At 43.3% G+C, this 14638-nt stretch overlaps 1 protein-coding gene across 1 annotated transcript in view; it reads left to right on the top strand.

Annotated features, from left to right (window-relative positions):
• Window positions 1–14638, top strand: part of TSPAN5 (tetraspanin 5) — a 168573-nt gene that overhangs the window by 128241 nt on the left and 25694 nt on the right. Inside the window, exon 2 of the mRNA XM_041759787.1 lies at window positions 7134–7184. Within this exon, the coding sequence (XP_041615721.1) occupies window positions 7134–7184 (51 nt within the window). The remainder of the gene's footprint in view (window positions 1–7133; window positions 7185–14638) is intronic.

Raw genomic sequence — 14638 nt, 5'->3', positions numbered from 1 at the left:
TGGAGGAGGCCGGGCTTCATCTGGATCTGCAGTATGTCTGGGCAGAGGAGGCAGGCTGAGGAATGTGTGAGGAAGGGGGAGGCGCTAATACGCACCAGGTACCACAGCAGGTGCTGCCATTGGCTCTTGGGACGCCACCCAGTCTCACATGATCACGTTGACCCCATAGTCATTTTGTGCATTTCCTTAGGTGTTCTTGTTATCTCCATTAGATAAAGGAGAAGCATGGGGCTCTAGGAAGTCAGGAAACCCTCAAGTGGTTCTTTATCTCCCAGAGGAGATCCCAGTCATCACAGGGGCTCCAGAGCTTCACCCCACCTGGCTCCTATTATTTCTGCCACAGGGCCCAGCCAAGCTGCTGCTTTGCTAGCAGTCTCTCCACACCCCATTCCCCCCCATATCTACCAGCCAACTCCTTCATCTTTATGTATTTTCTTATGTGCAGCTTTCTTATTGGACACCTGCCTTGGCTGCTCTATTTTAATACTCTAACACCTCGTTCCACCTTGAGCCCCACTTTAGTCCCTTTATGCTGCCCTCCTTTCCCACAGGGCTTCTTCTCTTTTAAGATTCTATAGACTCTTCTCACTTACGTTTCTTTTTATCACCTTAACCTCCCTGTGTAGCTAGAATGTCAGCCCCGTAAGAGCAGGCACTTTTGTCTGTTTTGTTTCCTGATTTATCCAGAACCCCTAGAGCACCTGCCTAGCTCGTAGTAGATGCTCAAAAAATACGTGTTGAAGGAACGAAGAGCCTTTCCTGAGATGGCAGGACCATGGAGCACGAAGCGGGGCTCAGCAGGCTGTGCGTGTGTGTGTGTTCGGGTTACGTGGAGGCCATTCGGGCCCAGCAACGTGAGAGAGGGTGACCCCGGCTCAGATGGGGAATGTCCTGTTTACAGGTTTGAGCTTTATCTGTCATGCCATCTCATCCTGAGCATTCTGGACAGTTTGGATGCACCAGATGGGACACGGGGACCTGGTGGCAAAATTGGGATTGACTTTCTGTATTGACTTTGCTAGCAGCTTGTCCCCATAATTCTTGTGGCAAGAATTATGCCCAAAGGCTTTTTCTTCCTAAACTCAGCCCCTGCTGTATAAAGACAACGTGTGTTTTGTTAACGTAGGTACTTAGCACACTTGTGGGGACTGCTCCGCCCACCCGTCCCTGCCAGAACTGGGTGTTGGTCACACTGCAGTGTCAGAAAACATGTACTAAAAAGTACCTGTGTTGTAGTTTAAGGAAAATGCATTTTTTCCCTGAAGGCACTCTTTTCCTCTCTTCTGTGCCAAATGTTTTCAATGAATCTCTCCTGTTTATTCAGGCAGAGCTTAAAATTTTTTTTTATAACTCCATCAGAATGTTGAAGGAAGAACAATTCCTTCCATTGTTATTTAGGATAATATTTTTGAGGCTCTCATTTCATTTGGGTGAGAAGATTGACCTGATCTTTATTTTCCTCTGTCATGTTTACCTTGCTGTGTCGTTATTTTGAGTCTGTTCATGGGTTGCTGGGCAGATGCCATTGACGTAATTGTTTTTTTAAAGCAAAGAGGATTGAAAATGTCCATTTAAGAGTTGACTGTGACCTTTAATGTACACCTGTACATAAATAACTGCTTCCTTTTATGAACAAAAGTGGGGGGGGGGTAGGCATGTGTGTATAGAAGTTAAATAACTTATTTTTTTAAGTATACAAGCTGAAATATGCTCTCGAGAGAATTCAGATAGCAGCCAAAATGCCATAAAAGAAAGCTGTCCTTCAGAAATGCCACTAGATCTTAAGCTAGTTATGAAATTGGCACCTGAGATTTATTTGTTAGAGAGGACATAAGATGGATTTTCAAGAGCCATGGTCTCCACATAGAAGGTGCCAGAAACAGGAGTTATCCTTAACACCCTCTCTTTCTCTCTCTCTCTCCCCTTCACCTTTGCCCTTTCCCCCCACCGTATCAAGCCATCACTGAAAAATGTCAGTTTTACTTCTAAATAGTCTCAATTCCATCTTTTTCTTCACATTTCCATACAGGACACGATCAGGTTTTGTCTGCGTGACTAAATCTGATAAAGGCCTGTGTCCTTGCCCCATCCCAGACCACTACGCACAGATGGTGCTTAGTGGCTTCCTGTCCCTCTTAGTGTAATGACTGAACTTCTTAATTGCCTCTTGGGGTCCTGCATGGGCTGGTCCATGCTCATGTCTCTAATCACAGACTTGCACTTTTCCCCTCTTCTTCACACACCAGTCATACCAGTCACCGTTTAGACCTTTATCCGTGCTGTGTTCCTCTCACCACAGAGCCTTTGTACATTCTCTTTCTGCTGCCTGAAGCACTCTTCCTCTCTGTCTTTGCCAGTTTAACAATTTCTCATCTTTCAGACCCTGGTTCCTACATCTCTTACATATGAAAACCCTCGTGGACTGCAACGTGGGTCAGATCTTCCTCTTTCGTCTGTATTGGCCTTAGTTTCTTTTCCTCTATAGCACCACCAAGGGCAATTTTGTCTTTTATGTTTTATTTGATTAAAATCTCTCTCTCACTGGACTGTATACTCACTGGGGGCAAGGACGGTATCTGTATTTATCACAAGAGAAAAGTACCTAGCATAAAGTAAGAACTCAAGAATATCTGAGGATTGTAGATGGATGGATGAGTGGCTTCTGAAGTTATCTCATACCAGTTAGAACAGGTTACTCTTCTACTTCCAGGATGTTGGAGGCTCAGCTAGCTGGAACTGAAGCAACAGCTGGTGGAAGATCTTCTGTTCATGGTCCCCAAAAGGGGGCAGATGTGTCCCTCCTGCAGAGACGCTCCGTTGCCCTAATCAACCCTAGGGCCATTTTCCTGAGTGTCAGCTCTGCTGGCTTTCTATTCACCCCATGCCCAGCTTCCGTCAGCATGCCACTCTGTTTCCACCTAGTGCCATTCTCAGTTCCAGTCAGGAATACACACCTTTGCCTTGGATGTCAAGAAATTAAAGGGGCGATTTTGAGTCTTAGGACAAGCCTTCCAGGAAAGTACTAAAACACTTTGAGCTTGGGCTGAGGAGTCCGCTCTCCTAAGCAACACAATTTAAGGTTTCTAAGGGCTGTTTCCTTATCTATATATTCTAATTCAGAATATCCCAAGTTTATAATTTCAATATATAATCAATAAAATAACTAGTGATGAGGATTTTCCATTCTTTTCATTTAAAATCCAACGTATGTTTACATGTACTAGCACAGCTCAGTGTGCACTAGCCGCATTTGGAATGCTCAGTAGCTAGTGGCTGCTGTATCAGACAATGCTGTCTTAGTGAGTTCCTAGAAAACACAGTACCTAGTTCATACTTAGCATTTAACAAATATTGGCAAAATTACTATTACTCGTTTTAAAACCTTAAAAATTGGGCGGTCAAAAATTTGTACTGCATGTTTGCATATATTGCCATGTGGGGAGAGGCCTCTGATCTGTTGGGTTTTTTTTTTTTTCTTCCTCTTTCAAAGGAATGAAGAGTTGACCTTGAGTGTTCTTCCCATTTCCTGGAAGTTGGCCTCAAGGTTTCAGAATGAGGTCAGTTTGGTGGTTTACAGTCAACTTTTCTTCTGGAGGTGGGAAAGGGGAAACACAGCATGCCTCAAGTGCTGCGTGCCTGTCTCTGTTTTTTGGCTCTTTTCTGTTTAATTATTTGAAGCTGGAACAACTTGATTTTAAAACAAAACATATGGGCTGCGAGTAATTGGGAGGACATTTGCTAGTGATGTAGCAACGAAGGTATGCGCACTTGAGGCCCTGGCCCCGCGCTGCTTGCTTACTTAGGTACCGAGTGCTTTCCTTGACTTCACAGTCAGTGTTTTTTCTTCAAATTCTTAAACCTTGTATGGAAAGTCACAGTTATAGCAGGAAGTATTAGAGCAAGATGGTAGAGGAAATTGTCCGTGAGTTTTCTTTAAATTCTGATTTTTTTCTTCCTTTCCTCTCTGTGGAAAATCAAAGGTTTCCAGTCTGTTTATATGATTTGCAAAGAAGAGTTTTCAGAGTGCACAGAAGAGGAGGAGAGCTTCCTACAAAGAGGAGAAAGTTGTATTTCTCTGTTCTTCTATGCCACTCCATTGCCCACACGCATACAGGAATTTCTGATCTACACCCAATCCTTATGCGAAGGCAAGGTTCTCAGTGTTTTTAGCTCTTCAGAGTCCACTTTGCTTGCTGCAGGAGGAATATATGATGTCCTCATATCACACATCATTCTAACCTACATGCTTGCACTTTCTGTCTCATGGGGGGAAATGGGAATTTCTAAGGACCGGTAAGAATGTGTACGTTGATGTTACTAATCTTCTCTTGGTTCAGATCTCTGCTGCTTCACTCAGTAGCTATGTGCTTCTAAGCAAATGAAACTCTGTGAACCTCATTCTTCCCTTTCTTAAAATTGGGTTCGTAACAGTGCCTATTCCAAAATACAACTGTTGAGAAGCCTCAAAGAGACACTGCATATACAAAGCTCTAAGCACGGTGCCTGGCCAGTAATGAGAAGGGATAAATGTTAGCAATTAGGCAGGAGCCCTTAGCAGGAATGTGTTCACTCAAGAGGAACAGCTGGCCGTGATGTTCTCTGCCACGACATCCTACCCATTGCTTGTGGTGACGGTCATTAAGTACAGCGTTGGCGAAAATGGTTGAACATTTGTGCATGAAGAGTTTTAGTTGTTAGAAGGTGAGGCATTTCACTGAGCTAGGTTTCACATCAGTAGTTGTGAAGCCAAGCACTCTGATTTCGAGGTCTGATGGGATGCTGTGTATGCACTTGTCACTTGTTACCCTTCTGTGCCTAGGACCTGAACATAGGAAATTCACATGCTGAATTGCTCTGTTTTTGTACTATAGAGTCCCAAGTATCTTGGAGTCATTTTGGGGACTGGTGCATTTGTCATTTTCCATCAAAACCATAGAGTGACACAGCACCCTGACCAGGGCCGTAGAGAGGCAGACCATAGTTTTCTGTAGGGATGTTCAAAACAACAGCTCTTTCTAAACCCTTTTCAAACCTCTAAGAGCAAGAGGGAAAGGTAGGGGGTCTTCTGTTTTTTGCCAATCAAGGACATGCTGGAGCTTTTGTGATAGGGGTTCAAAAGGTATTGCCTGTTATCTCATTACACAGTCTGATAACTGGCGGGAGATTTCGGAAATTCTGCTTCTAAAAAACACAACCAGATTTTCTGGGCAGTCAGCTGGCTGGTTTTTCAGTCCTGCCTTTCCCCTGTGCTCCTGCTCTTTCCCCCAGTCCTCCTAGGATTGATAAGCCAATGCCCACAAAGTGTCAGCAACCCCCTGCTGTGAATGAAGACCTTGCCAGGTAGACAGCTCTCAGATTTCCCCAAAACTGCAAAGAATAATCACCCTCACGCTTGTTTTCTCTGCGCGCCCCTCTCAGTGGACAGCTTTCCTGACATTTAACTTAATCAAGATGTTAGTAAAATAAACAGGGTGCACTGCTGCCATCAGATGGAAACTGCTCGTTAACCTGCCCGCTCTCTTCACTTCAGCATTTGGGAAGGAAATTCAGAGTTGCTATTGGTAATGAAGATGAAGAATAAGATGTGTCTTTCTTCATGGCCAATTACACTCGGTCCTGACCACTCAGCTCTTTGTGGGTGGACAGCCCTGTACAATGTGTCATCAAACATGTGACACCCAGATTACAAGACATGCTGTTATTTTAGGTAAAGTCAAAGGGAAAAAAACCTGAGATACTATCGATTTTAAGACCTGTCCCAACTTCAGACATGTTAAGATGGGGGGGGGGGGGGAGATGAGTATCTTAGAGCATGTGACAGTGACAACCAACTAAAATGGAGAATCCCCCTGGGTACTGCTTGGTTCCCCATCCCCACTCAACACCTCCACTCAAGCTACTGGGCAGCACTCTGGGGTGTGTGATTGTGTAAGAGGCAGCTCTGTGTTGGGTTCTCCTTTATCTCACTGTGGTGTTTGTATGTGAAGTTATGGCGCTGAGATGAGAACAGACCAAGCCATGGAAGCCCCCTAAAGTACGATAGAAGTTATTTAAGTTTCTGAAAAATGGAAGAATCCAGGACTTTTCTTTGGGTCACATTGGACTTGCTAAGATTCATGTCACCTTTTGAAGAAGTGGTAAGGAGTGTGTAGAGGCCTTCCGCATGCCGTATTGGACCTGGACCAATTCTCACGGCCTGATGGTGTGGAGAGAATCACTGGCTCTTTTACATTCATTTTTTAGTGAACACTGGGCTTGGATTTATGGGGGTAGGTGCTGTGTCCTCTCTTACACTGAAAGGCAGCATTAAACATTATTAATAACTTCGATTTTACTCAAGGTTCTAATTTTTATTCTTCATAATATCAATGACTTCGAAGCACCTACATGTCTCCAACCCTTCTTTTTAAAAAAGTTTAAAAATTTTTATTTTTCCGCTTTATTGAGATATAATTGACAAATGAAATCATATTTAAAGAGTAGCACATGATGATTTGATATGCATATACGTTGTGAAGGAATTCCCCACCCTGAGTTAACATGTATCACCTCACATAGTTACCTTCCTGTGTGTAACATCATTTCCATTCTTTTAGCGGAAATTCGATTTTACCAATATAGTGTTACCAACTGTAGTCACCATGTTTACCTTAGATCCTCAGACCTTATTCATCTTAAGCTTGTACCCTTTTACTAACCTTTTTCTATCCCCCCCACTCCCCCAGCCTCTGGCAACCACTTTTTTACTTTGTTTCTAGGAGTTGAATTTATTTCAATTCCACATGTAAATGATACTGTGTTGTTTATCTCCTCTGTCTAGTTTATTTTACTTGGCATAATACCCTCCAGGTTCATCCATGTTGTTGCTAATGAAAGGATTTCCTTCTTTTCCAAGGTTGAGTAATATTTCGTTGAATATGTATAGCATGTTGTCTTCACTCAACCCTTCTTAATGCTTAATTTTAATCAAGATGATCATGGTGTTTCGTTTTCTGTTAAGGGCTGTTATGACAGTACTACTTCTCAGCCAGATAAAGTGACAAAAGAATTGGTTTCAAACTTTCTTATTTGTATCAGTAAAAACATGGCATTTACTCTTTTACTTAACACCCCCTTTTTCTTTTTTCTTTCAGTTTTTGGGAATAGCATTTCTTGGAATCGGACTGTGGGCGTGGAATGAAAAAGTAAGTTGAATATTATGAAAATGCACACATTTTGGTTGTTTAGAGGCTGCATGTTATGCTACATGTTGTCTCCTTTTCTTACAACTACAGAGTATGAAGAAACATGGTTCTTTAATGAAAGAAAGTGTTCTTGGGAGATAAGTCATATTTTTTTTTAAGGTTTTATTTATTTATTCATGATAGACATAGAGAGAGAGAGAGAGAGAGAGAGAGTCAGGGACACAGGCAGAGGGAGAAGCAGGCTCCATGCCAGGAGCCTGACACAGGACTCGATTCCGGGACTCCAGTATCGCGCCTTGGGCCAAAGGCAGGCGCCAAACCGCTGAGCCACCCAGGGATCCCTGATAAGTCATATTTCAAAGGCTCTTTAGGAATGAAGCTTAAACAAGCCTTTATATCAAAATAATTACAAAAGTAACAATACATATGCATAACAGAGAACGTCTGTTGAAATTTTATCAGTTAGCTGGAGATATGTATTTTTGTGGGCAATTTCCTCACTGGCACAAGAATTTCAGTAATGCTCATAAATATCACTAAATCACCTGTAGCCTTCTCTCTCTCTCTTTTAACCCTTTGGAAGATTTTTTAAGCCATAAAGATGATTTTTCAGTGTGAGTATTATGTAATAAGCTATTAGCATGTTGTATGAAGGAAGCTGGATATAATTCATGTTTGAATATCAGATAAACTTCATGTTAATACTAAAGAATGTGAATGCTTGTCTGCTGATTGAAAGTATTTAGGAATGTTCAAAATCTATGATCAAATACAATATATAATGTTTATGTCTTTATGAACATATGAACATATGAACAAATACAATATACAATATTTCCGGAAATATTTCCACAATATCCAGGAAATATCGTGGAAATATGGAGTAGCATATTCTAGTCTATGGTGAAGATACAGTGTTCTGGACAGTTTATGCTCTAAACAACATGCTCATGACCTCACTGCCTTGTGTCTTCTCTGGCTTCCTTCCCATCTGTACCCTTTAATTGTTTCTTTACAAATTCTAATGAGGCCAAGCACCGGAATTCAAAAACTACACTGGAATTCAAAAATTAACATGAACTCCTCTTTTCTACCTTTTCTGGGAACAGAATCATCTACAGCATTTTTATCTCCCACCTTGGGGAGTTGAGGGAGTGTGCGGATGCATGAAAACTTGCAAACACAAAGGTTAGCTTCAGTTTTCCCAGAAGACCTGTCTGTTATCCCTTTGGTATTTCTTCCTGTGACCTTAACTATGGCCTGAAGCCAAGAGTTTCTGTGAGATGTTCTGTGTATTAGAGAAAAACTAAGAAAGTCCAGCAAACAAAAGCCCCTCAGATGCCGGTAGGAATTTCTGCAAGTAAAAAAAAAAAAAGTTCAGACTGCATCAGATAAAACTCAAAAAGTAAAGCCTGAGTTTTGAAAGTAAACCACCTTCTGTTTATTTACAAAATACTTCTACAGAATGTAAAATGTTTTACAGAAAACAAACCACCTGCCAGCAACATTCTGAGGCAGAGCAGTGATAAAGGGGGACAAGTTCCCCAAACAGACATAGTTTCATCTCTGGAAACTGGTGTTGAATACTGGTCACCTTTTGGATTATGATTAGCGTCTGCCCGGTCCCCTTGTAGACTTGTACGTTTATATTGGTGGAATCTCAGAAATGTGACTTTCAGAAGCCTTCGGATTGGTTAATGCCAGATAACGCAGCTTTTTGTAACTCTCCCTTAATAAGAGTCCATTTCTGACTGATTTGAAAAGATGTTGGAAGGCATTAAATGAACTGATTGTCTGTTGTAGCGATAAACAGACCATTGGTAATGTTTCTCTTTGTGAAATATAATTATGTTCTTGTTTCCTCAGTTGCCCCAAATGTCTCTTCTCTGATAAAAATCACAAAATTCTAAAGCTGGCAACGTCACACAAATATCAGAGCAAGGGGGTGATGCGGTCTTTGGGTGGGGGTGAAGTAGCAGTCCCTTCTCCGTCAAGTCCGCTGCCTGTCAATGGAAAATTCCCTGGAGAGCTGAAGTGACTTGACCGGTTACACAGCTACTATGTAGCGGAACTCTGTGAGCTGGGTCCACGTGGAGGTAGCAGAGGGTAAAGGACGTGTGGCAGCCCACTTTGGGGCTCTGTGACCACATGTCTGCCCCCTGCTCTCAGGCATGGGGACACAGCAGTGAATGATGTAGAGTCCGTGCCCCAGTGGGGCCCTGACAGTAAGCAGTTAACTAGCCGAGGACTTCTTCCTACAACCCTGGGTGCTACATGCTGGCCACCTAGAGGTCTAACTGCAGTGGACTCATACTGGTCCCACCGCTACCTCCACGGGCTTCTTTAAGATGTGTATGTCAGATAATTTCACTCCTCTGCTCCAGCCAGCTGATTTTCCATAGCTTGCTGGAAAACATAAAGCTTATATGATTCCCTTTGGGCTCTGGGCCCAACACTGAGATCTTTTCCCTGCCTGATGGCTTCTGTATGTCTGCCCTCACTGGCCCTGTTGTGGACTTCATCCCTGCCCCAGGAGTCTCAGGGGACATTTGCCTCCCTCTGCTCTGAGCGCTCTTTGCCTAGCTATCACCAAGCTTTGCTCCCTCTGTTCCATGTCTGGCTCAGATGACCTTGTGTGGAACCTACCTGACCATCCACCTCCCCACTTTGGATCTGCTTCCTCTTGCTCATGTCCATGTCCTATGCTGTTTCCTATCAGCAGACCTTTCATGACATGTCCTCAGCATCTTGAACAGTGGTTGACACAGATGGACTCTGGGGAAAGGTATTTTCCAAGAAGTAAATTCAAGAAGAGGGGTGAACAATAAATCCAAGTCCCAGAGAAAGTGCAGTGGGGTTGGATGGGGTGCACAGGGAAGAAACCCACCTGGGCAGCCATAGGCCAGTGGGAAGGCGGGATGGGGGCGGGGTGGCAATCTTCCCCATGGCAGTCTGCAGGCTCTCTTCTTCTCTTTGGCCTTCACACCCCTACTTCTAGGGTATGTTAAGAGACTAGGTGCAGAGTGGGTGCTAAGCAGGCCCTTGGACAGCCCCCATCCCTGCAGAACCAGCACCCATAATGTGGGGCCATGGAACCCGAGGTGACACCATGAGTGGTCACCAAGCCACACTGCTGGGCTGCCCTCTCCTGTTGAGTTTCCGCTCCCCATGACCTCCTCCCTCTGACCCTTCTTCTCATGACCCCTTTCTACTGACCCCATTCCACTTGTCTCGCCCCCTCCCCGCCAAAGAAAAAAGGCCACCTGCATTCAGATACTGGTACATGCGGCTGAAAAAGATCAGGTATAGTTAGAGAATGGTAGGAGAAAAGGTCTCTTTTAGAGAAGAGTATTTGGGGATGGTCTCCCTGTGGAGGTGGCATTGGAGCAGAGACCGGGAGGAAGTAGGAGGGATCTGCAGGGCATTAGGGGAATAACATTCCAGGCAGAGGGAATAGCCAGTGTGGTGGCTATGAGGCAGGGACTTGGGGATTTCAAGAAACAGGAAGTAGGCCGGTAGGACTGGAAGGGACAGAGCAAGGGCAAGAAGGAGGAGGAGATGGGGCAAGAGGGACAGGCAGAGGCCAGAACAGGCAGAGTCTTGCAGAAGTTTGGATGGAGGAAGTCACCAGAGCATTCTGAATTTTGATAAGGAAGTGTCCTGATCTGGCTTTTTGTTTTTTTTTTTGTTTTTAAAGTATCTGGCTTTTGTTTTAAGAGTGCTCTGGTTGTTGTATGTAATAAGAGCACAGTTTTGGGCTGAAGAGACCTGAGGTCAAATGCTGGTCCCTCTGGGCTACTATGTTAACTTCTCTGAGATGCCCTTTCCCAAGGGGGAGACAGTAATCTCACTGCCAGGATTGTTGTGAGGATTAAGTGAGGTGGTCCCTAGAAGTGCCAGTACAAAGTAAATGCTTCTTGTATACAGAGCTCTGTCCCCTGGACACATGACTATAGCACGGCTGCTTCTACTTGGGAGGAGCAGAATGATGGCTTTGGAAGCTGTCTCAGATTTTAGGAGAGTTCAGGCTTTGATCCACGGACCAGAGAATTCATTTTGTTCTGCGGTCTCTGAAGGAAGATATGATCTGCATTGATCCCCTTGGTGACTGCAAAGGCTACTCCGTCCAAGCCCTTTGGGTTAACATCTCAGCTGGACCAGGCCTCTGATGGGATGAAGTTCTGGGGTAAACCAGAATTTGGCCAAAGGCAAGTGGGCAACATGCTTCTCCTGGGCCGATAACACCAGCCTGTGAATCAGTAAATTCCTCTCAGTAGGGATATGGTGACATTTCCTTGAAGGAACTCCTAGAGTTGGATAATCTCCAAACTGGGTACAGCTTGAAGGATCAGATTTCCTTAATAGATTAGACTTTACACGTTTTTATGTGGAGTACAGAAATATTCAAGACAAAGATCAATACCCGCCCCCCCCCCCCCGCCATACATACATAATACCAGGCTGAGCCTTAAACCTAGGGCTAATATTACCATTGACTTTTAGACATAATAAATAATCCATTTTATTCTAAATTCTGAATTGACTCTGCAGATGCAAAGGATGACTGTGTCTACAGGGAAAACTGGTTTGTGTGCAGTTTTTCAGAAATCATAGGATCAGCTGTTTTAGAAGGAGCATTAACAATTTGTAGCATGAATCACCTCTATAACAGGCTTAGTAACATCCAGCCATTATCAACTTACTCTTTCAAATAGCAGTTATTGAGCACATAGCACAGGACAGGGCTCGTGCTGGACTCTGGGGGTGTAATTCCTCAGGGGATTTACAGACTAGGAAGGGTGTGCATATATATATGTGTGTATGTGTGTGTGTATGTGTATATATATGTATATACACACACATATATATATGCACACATATATATGTGCATAAAGTAATACATTGTAATAAATGCTAATTTGGGGTATATATAAGTTTAACAATTTCTGTGGCAAAATACTCACCACTTCTGTCTCTTTGGGTTACTCTTAGTGTTGGAAAGACCTTCCTTCTACCAAAGAAGAATCCTGTCCTACTAGTTTTTACTTAGTGATGGTAGATCAACCCTGTGGGATCTCATAGAGCAAGTCCTCTGCATGTTAGCCCTGAAGGTATTCAGGGTGGAGGCTTGGTCTTCTGACTTTTCCAGCTAAGCATTGGCTTCCCTCTGGGGGGAGTCCCTTGACCATCTTGGTCTTGCTCCTCTGACCTCTCTCTAGTGTGTCCCCGGTACTGTCAAGAGGGTGCTTTCAGGGCCAGAGAGGGCATGGCTGGGTCATATCCCTTCTCCTCCCATCTCTTGTCCGTGCAGCTTGAAATTCCACTGTTGATCACCGAGACTCCCAAGTTGGTCTCAGATCCAGCTAAGTTTACCCTTTCCACCTCATGTCTGGCTGAGTTTTTGGAATCAAATGTAAGACTCCATTTACCCAGCTGTCTTCCAGCATATTCTCTATCCCCCTGAGCTTGGTTTCAGCTGTACATTTGAATCAAGCTTCTCCTTCAATTCTTTCTTCTAACTCAGGTCTTCCTCAGCTCCTTGCTACCCACCCCCTCGTGCTCAACTGGGGAATTTCTGATTCAGTAGGTCTGGGTGGACACTGGGGGGGAGGGATGCTCTATTTTCACATACCTCCTAGATTGTTCTGACTGCAGTCAAGTTTAGTTATCACTGATAAAAGCCACTGATATCTTGAGTTAGTCAAGGACAGAGCCCAATGACATGTCACTGGAAATTTCCTTTAGGGTTGACACTGATTCACTTATATGTGCCCTTGGGTGTCATCAGTCAAGCAGTTTCTAATCCATCTACTTGTCATTACACCAGACTGTTTTTCTGCTGCTTGTTTTTGTAGACAGACTGTATCCTTCCCTGTTTGTCTAATTAACCAGCCTGGTAATTTAGTTGAACCTGGTACATTCTTACTGAACCCATACTAGGTCCTAGAGCACATCACTCTCTCATCCAGAAACTCAAACTCTGTAAAGCGAGCACTAAGGCATGATTTATCATATCCCCCTTCTAGAAATGGTCTCCTCACTTGGCTTCCAAGATATCCCACATTCCCAGTTTTCTGACCCCCACCAGCAATGCCTTCTCATACTCCTTTGCCCCAAGTTGGTCCTGAGACCTCTTCTTGGTTTTTACTCAGGCTTTTAGGAGATCTCATCCAAGCTTGGGGCTTCAAAGGCACCTGTCTCTAATGACTTCCAAATTTAGATATTTGATGCAGACCTTATCTGAACTCCAGTCTTGTATGACCAGTAGCTTACCCAACATCTCCATCTGAATGTCTGATGACTTCTGAAACTTAATCCAAAGCAACATTCCCAATTCCCCTCCTCAAACCTGCTCTTCCCAAATACAGTAAATAGCAACTCTTTCCTTCCACTTGCTCAGGTATTCATGACATTCTTTCTCCTTTTATTCTCACCCACATTCAGGCCCTTGGCAAACACTGTCAACTCTGCCTTGAGAATATGTGGGGAATCTCATTTCTTCCCATTGCATCCTGATCTAGACCCTGATCTAAGCTGCTCCCACACCTTGCCTGCATTCATGTGGAAACTCTCAGTGATTTCCCTGCCTTGGCTCTTTTTCCCCTAGTCCTACCCCAGGCGCATCTCCATGAAGTAGCCAGAGTGATCTTTAAAAATGTAAGATAGAATTGCTAGTATCAAAAAGACAAGAAATAACAAGTGTTGGTGAGGATGTGGAAAAAAGGGACCCCCTGTGCCTTGCTGGTGGGAATATAAATTGGTGCAGCCATTATAGAAAACAGTACAGAGTTTCCTCAAAGAATTAAATAGAAATACTGTATGACCTAACAATTCCACTTCTGAGTATTTATCCAAGAAAACAGAAACACTAGTGCAAAATGATATGCACACCCCTATGTTCACTGCATCATTATTCACAGTGTCAAGAATATGGAAACAACCTAAGTGTCCAGTGACAGATGAAAGGATAAAGAAGAAGTGATGTATGTATTATATAATGGAACATTAACTCAACTGTAAAAAAAAAAAAAAAAAAAAGAACGAAATCTTACCATTTGTGACATGGATGAACCTAGAGGGTGTTCTACTAAGTGAAGTAAGTCAGAGAGAGAAAGACAAATGCCATATGATTTCACTTATATGTGGAATCTAAGAAAATGAAACAGACAGACTCCTAACTAACAGAACAAAACAGTGGCTAGAGGGTTAGGAATTGGGCTATGAATGAGATAGGTGAAGGGCATCAAGAGGCACAAACTTCCAGTTATAAAATTAGTCACAGGGATGGAAAGGACAGCATGGGGCATATCGTCAATAGTATTATAATAATTTTTTATGATGGCAGATGGTCCCTAGACTTTTTTGGTGATTATTTTGTAATGTATATAATGATGAATTACTATGTTGTATACCTGGAACTAACATAGTATTTTATGCCAACTATATTTAAATTA

Source organism: Vulpes lagopus, chromosome 6, assembly GCF_018345385.1.
Source record: "Vulpes lagopus strain Blue_001 chromosome 6, ASM1834538v1, whole genome shotgun sequence".
Lineage (NCBI taxonomy): Eukaryota > Metazoa > Chordata > Mammalia > Carnivora > Canidae > Vulpes > Vulpes lagopus.
This window is presented reverse-complemented; position numbering and strand designations above follow the sequence as displayed.